The sequence below is a fragment of the Rattus norvegicus genome, chromosome 17 (assembly GCF_021556685.1).
Source record: "Rattus norvegicus strain SHRSP/BbbUtx chromosome 17, alternate assembly SHRSP_T2T, whole genome shotgun sequence".
NCBI lineage: Eukaryota > Metazoa > Chordata > Mammalia > Rodentia > Muridae > Rattus > Rattus norvegicus.
The window spans coordinates 3,190,687-3,196,686 of NC_141550.1; the positions used below are offsets into that span (position 1 = coordinate 3,190,687).

Consider the following 6,000-nt stretch of genomic DNA (forward strand, 5'->3'; position numbering starts at 1 on the left):
TTCCCACATTAAATACATTCGTAAGGTCTCTCTGTCTCTCTCTGGGTGTGAATGTGTTCTGTCTCTCTGTCTATCTCTGTCTCTGTCTCTTTATCTCTCCAGCATGTGTTCCTTGCTGTATTAGGAGATAACTGTGCTGGGCATAGTCTTTACCATCATGCTTATATTCAGGTTTCTTTCCAATACAAATATGTTCAGGATGATGAAGACTATGATCACATTCATAGGGTTTCTCTTCAGCATGTTCATTTATACTTTCAACAGTGATGGCATTGTAAAAAGGCTATCTAACAGTCATTACCTTGGTAGTTTCCTCTCCAGAATGTCTTCTTTTATACATTTGTAGATTGTAAAGTTGAGAAAAGGCTTTGTCACATAGATTACACTTGTACTGTTTCTCTCCAGTATGTATGCTTCCATGCCTTTTAAGATGACTTGGATTGTAAAGCTGTTATCACACTGACTACATTTGTAGGGCTTCTCTCCAGTATACATCTTTTTATGTATTTGGAGACTATAGTTTTGGGAAAAGGCTTTGTCACATTGATTACATTTGTAGGGTAACTCTCCTATATGTGTTCTTTCCTGTATTTGGAGATTACTCTGTCATGAAAAGGTTTAATCAGATTGATCACAGTTAAGGTTTTCTCCAGTATGAAGTCTTTTTTTTTTTTTTTTTTTGGTTCTGTAGAATACTATGTCATGAAAAGGCTTCATCACATTGCTTATGTTTGTAGGGTTTCTCTCCAGGATAATTTTTTCCATTACTTTTAAGATAACTGAGATTTGAAAACACTGTATCACTTTGAATATATTTGTAGGGTTTCTCTGCTATATGCGTTATGACTGTGTTGTGAAAAGTCTTTATCACATGGATGACATTCCTATCCTTTCTCTCCAGTATGTGTTGTTTTATGTTGTAGGAGATTTCTGTGCTGTACAAATGTTGACCACATTGATGACAGTCATAGTGTTTCTCTGTAGGATGAAGTCTCTTATGCTTCTGGAGGTTTCTGTGTTATGAAAAGGCTTCACCACATTCATTACATTCGTGAGGTTTCTCTCCAGTATGCATTCTTATATGTATTTGAAGATTTTTTGTTGTTGTTGCTGTGAAAAGTCTTCATCAAATTCATTATATTTGTAAGGTTTCTGTACTGTCTGAATTCTTTTATGCTTCTGAAGCCTACTGTGTAGTAAAAAGGCTTTATCACATTGATTAGATTAGTGGAGTTTCTCTCCACCATGAATTCTTTTATGTTTCTGGAGGTAATCTTGTCGAAAAAAGGCTTTATCACATTCATTGCATTTGTAGGGTTTTTCTCCACTATGAATTATTTTATGGTTGCAGAGGTTACTGGGTCGTGGAAAGGTTTTATCACATTCATTACATTTGTAGGGTTTCTCTCCAGTATGAATTCTTTTGTGTTTCTGGAGGTAAGTGGGTAGCGAAAAGGCTTTATCACATTCATTACATTTGTAGGGTTTCTCTCTAGTATGAATTCTTTTGTGTTTCTGGAGGTAACCAGGGTGTGAAAAGGCTTTATCACATTCATTGCATTTGTGGGGTTTTTCTCCACTATGAATTATTTTATGGTTGCGGAGACTACTGGGTAGTGGAAAGGATTTATCACATTCATTACATTTGTAGGGTTTCTCTTCAGTATGAATACTTTTGTGTTTCTGGAGGTAACCAGGTTGTGAAAAGGCTTTATCACATTCAGTACATTTGTAGGGTTTCTCTGCAGTATGAATTCTTTTATGCTTCCGGAGGATACAGGGTTGTGTAAAGGCTTTATCACATTTGGTACATTTGTAGGGTTTCTCGCCACTATGAATTCTCTTATGCCTGTGGAGGGTACTGTGCCGTGAAAAGGCTTTATCACATTGATTGCATTTATAGGGTTTCTCTCCAGTATGAATTCTCAGATGTTTCTGTAACCGAATGAGTAGTGAAAAGGCTTTATCACATTCTTTACATATATAGGGTTTCTCTCCAGTATGAATTCTTTTGTGTTTCTGGAGATAGCCAGGTTGTGAAAAGGCTTTATCACATTCACTACATTTGTACAGTTTCTCTGCAGTATGAATTCTTTCATGATTCTGGAGGACACCAGGTTGTGCAAAGGCTTTATTACATTGATTACATATGTAGCGCTTCTTTACGCTATGAATATTTTTATGTATCTGGAGGGCATCATGCCGTGAAAAGGATTTATAACATTCATTACATTTGTAGGGCTTCTCTCCAGTGTGATTTTTTTTATGCCTTTTAAGACTACAGAGTTGTGTAAAAACTTTACCACACTGACTACATTCATAAGGTTTCTGTCTAGCTTGTGTTCTTTTATGTATTTGGAGAACTGTGTAAGGAGCAAAGGCTTCAACACACTGAATAACTTCAGAGGGCTTCTTTTCTGAATGAATCCTTTCATTCCTTTGAGGATGACTGTGAGCATGTAAAGCAAAGGGTTTTCCAGAGTGAGTATATTCGGAGGGAATCTCTGCACTCTGACTTCTTTCATGCCTGAGAAGATAATATGCACATGTGAAAGGTTTACCACACTGATGAATACTTTCATCTGGATGATTTAATGTTACTGTTTCTCTAAATATAAAGAGGCATCTGGCCTTAAGATTTTATTACTTTGCTCACATTCAAGCTTTTTCCCTTCACTATGGGTTGGCTTTCATCTTCCAAGATCCCTGAGATGGCAGAGCATATTTTACATGGCTCAGCTTTACATGTCCTTTTTCTATAAAAGCTTTTTACCAAGTCTGAAGAAAAGGAAAATAATTTAGATCTTTAACACACTCAGTGTTTTCCAGTTTTTACTGTATTCTACATACTATATTTGCAAAGTGATGGAGGAGAAATAGAAGCATTTCTACCTTCCTAGTACTCAAGAGAATTTTCTACAGAATGAGGTTGCTTATGTGTTGCCAATGAAGTTAGAAAACCAATTAATTGTAAACTTGTATCATGTTGAAAAAAATCTACTATAACAGCAACCCACTATATATCGTCCCATTGTTATGGGAAAGAGATGAGACAAAAGATTGAATTAGATAGATACAGAGAGAGAGAGAGCCAGACATGTACATTGATTTTTTTCAATATCCCTTTTTTTAATGTTTCTTTTTCTTTCTTTTTTTTGATGTTTCTTTTTCTTTTTCTTTTTTTTTTTTTATTAACTTGAGTATTTCTTATTTACATTTCGAGTGTTATTCCCTTTCCTGGTTTCCGGGCAAACATCCCCCTAATCCCTCCCCCTCCCCTTCGCTATGGGTGTTCCCCTCCCCATCCTCCCCCCATTGCCGCCCTCCCCCCACCAATCTAGTTCACTGGGGGTTCAGTCTTAGCAGGACCCAGGGCTTCCCCTTCCACTGGTGCTCTCACTAGGATATTCATTGCTTCCTATGCGATCAGAGTCCAGGGTCAGTCCATCAACATCCCTTTTAAATATGGTTTTTATTCATTATTATATGTGATATGTCTATGAAAGGAACTAACACATTGCATTTACATAGTTTGACATTTTGCTCCTCATAGACATGTGATATATGCATTAATGTTACTGCACAACATCCTTCTTAACACCAATAATCTCCTCATCTGGCTAAAGGCAATAATATCACTCCTAATATGTGAGTAACACTATCTTTACTATAGACTATTTGCTTATTGGAAGCTTTGGACATGTATCTTTCAAATGTTCACTGTGTAGCTTTTACAAAATTAGCAAAAATGTATTGCCAGTTGGGCAGTGTAGTTCTAATAGGGCTGTGTTTCAAATGCTGATACATACTCAGGCACTGTTTCCAAATCCTGTGTCTTAAAGGATTGGATTGCAAAAACAAATCAGACACAGCACATGGAAGACCATGGTTTTGTTAGAATGTACCAATCATCAATGCACTTAAACCTGTCCTTATTTACACTGCTGCTTTACTCTCAAACTTTCAGCACACATTAAAATTTCTTCAGAGACATATTTGCATGAATTTTCACATAAAATTACCTTCTTTGTCTTCTAGATATTTGACAATATTCCTTAATATTCTGGTCTTCCCAATTGAAGCCTAAAATAAAGTAACAAAAAAAGTATGGATGGAAATAAGGAAAAACATAAGTTACTATCTTCAATCATGCATGCTTCATGCACAAAATTCTGTATCCATCTCAATTGAAATTTCAGAAGTGCATCCAAAGAAAGAAACTCTTTTCTCCAATTTTAAAACAAGAATGGGAAATTCACACTCTGACCTATAGCATTGAGGTTCCTGTAGGTCTCCCGCATAACATCTTTGTAGAGCTTCTTCTGGGAGGGATCCAGCAAAACCCATTCTTCCTGAGTGAAATTCACATGTACGTCCTCAAAAGTCACTGGCTTCTAGAGTTATCCATACATGGCACAAAAGAAAGCATGATAAAGACAACATTAATGTGGCATGCATTCCTCATAAACAATGTGATCATAGAATTACAGGGTCTGTCTGACTTATTTCCTGACTGAAGTTCTACTCTAACTACCAAGTCATCTTACAAGGAAACTTAATGTTGAGGTTCACCCTGTCATCTCTCATTCCATTGAATAGAATGGAGCCTTTCTAGAGAAATGTCAGCTACATGTATAAAGAGGACACAGAGATACAATATCAATAGTAATTATCACACATCAAAAAATTGTATTACAATTAACAATTACTATCTGTAAAAATCAGTTAAAAGCTGGCTTTATTAGTTTATGCCTTTAACACTGCAGTCAGGAGACAGAAGCAGAAGTACCACATTGAGTCGGATGCCAGTGTGGGGTATACAATGAGTTCTAGAACAGCCAAAGATACATAATAAGACCCTGTATTCTCTACCAGAATTAACCAACCAAACCAGAAATATAGAAAGAACTCAGGTTTTACATAAATTCCTAAGAGAATTATACCCACAATCCAGTTCTGTATTCATCTTCAAGAAACCTGAGGTGCACAGTTTCAAACTGTAACATTAACCAGATATTACTGAAAGGGAATATATGTTTAAACAGTTACAATTGGATAGGAGAAAATCTTAGCAATTTGAAATTTGATTAGATGTAAACAACACAGTGCAGGAGACATGGCTCAGCAGTGAAGTATAGACCAGGGTTTTATGCTTTGCCTGGGAATCTACATGTAAATTATGAAGGTCCTTGTTTCTAATAGGATTTTTATTGATTAGTAATATTGACAGCAGCCAATGAAAACAGTGAAATAGGTGAGAATTCCAGGTTCCCAAAGGTGACGAAAGAGAAGCAAGAGAAAGGAAAGAGAAATTTGCCATGCTTTGGAGGGAGAGCTGCCAATCCTCTGAGATGTTCTGAGGACTCATGATTGGCCACTCTGCAGGTGGGAGATTAGAATTGCAATTAAGTTGAGAGTAGTTTTATGGTGTTGAGCAAGGAAAAGGTAACTGGGCAACTAAGCTAAGGGCAGATATAGAGTGCTGAGTAAAGGGTAATGGGAAGGAAAGACTATCTGTGGGGGACTTGGAAAAGCACAGCCAGTGACACATATGTCAGGGTAAACATATTAATGTGTGTGTGTGTGTGTGTGTGTGTGTGTGTGTGTGTGTGTGTGTTCTATTTTGTGACATTGGTCCCCAGATACAAGGGAACCAGGGCAGGGAGAGGAAGTATGCCTGTCAGGAACTTAAGGCAGGGTAGTTAAAAGGCTACATGCTACAGGAAGAGCTCTTGCTGGTCCTACAAATAAGTGAGCTCAGTTGCCTGTATTTACAGCAGGATCACAGCTATCCATTATTCTACTTTCAGGAAGTGTCAGGCCATCCTCTGGCTACTGTGAGGCCTGGACAGACATGTGGTGTATATTTGTGCATATAGGCAAAATACTCATAGTCTTTCTAACATAAAGTCACAACAAACACAATAGGTAGAAAGAAGGCCAGTGCCTGCCCTGCAATGACTAAGAAGACTCAGCAGTGTTAACATCATGAGTACATGG

At 37.2% G+C, this 6,000-nt stretch overlaps 1 protein-coding gene across 1 annotated transcript; it reads right to left on the reverse strand.

The window, feature by feature from the left end:
- Nucleotides 1-685: 685 nt before the first annotated feature.
- Znf431l-ps9 (zinc finger protein 431 like, pseudogene 9) lies at nt 686-4,388 on the reverse strand. Its single transcript, XM_087591939.1, has 3 exons — nt 4,268-4,388; nt 4,023-4,083; nt 686-2,527 (listed from the first exon to the last, which is right to left on the reverse strand). The coding sequence occupies exons 1-3, from the start codon at nt 4,299-4,301 to the stop codon at nt 1,225-1,227; spliced, it is 1,398 nt and encodes a 465-aa protein (XP_087448065.1). The 5' UTR covers nt 4,302-4,388; the 3' UTR covers nt 686-1,224.
- Nucleotides 4,389-6,000: the final 1,612 nt, after the last annotated feature.

What these genes read in the sequence shown, in the direction of transcription:
- Znf431l-ps9 (XM_087591939.1), bottom strand. Translation starts at nt 4,301, where the DNA reads ATGCGGGAGACCTACAGGAACCTCAATGCTATAG. An exon ending in CAGGAACCTCAATGCTATAG is followed by an intron (nt 4,084 to 4,267) that starts GTCAGAGTGTGA and finishes ACTTTATTTTAG; the next exon opens with GCTTCAATTGGGAAGACCAG. An exon ending in ATATCTAGAAGACAAAGAAG is followed by an intron (nt 2,528 to 4,022) that starts GTAATTTTATGT and finishes TTATCTTCTCAG; the next exon opens with GCATGAAAGAAGTCAGAGTG.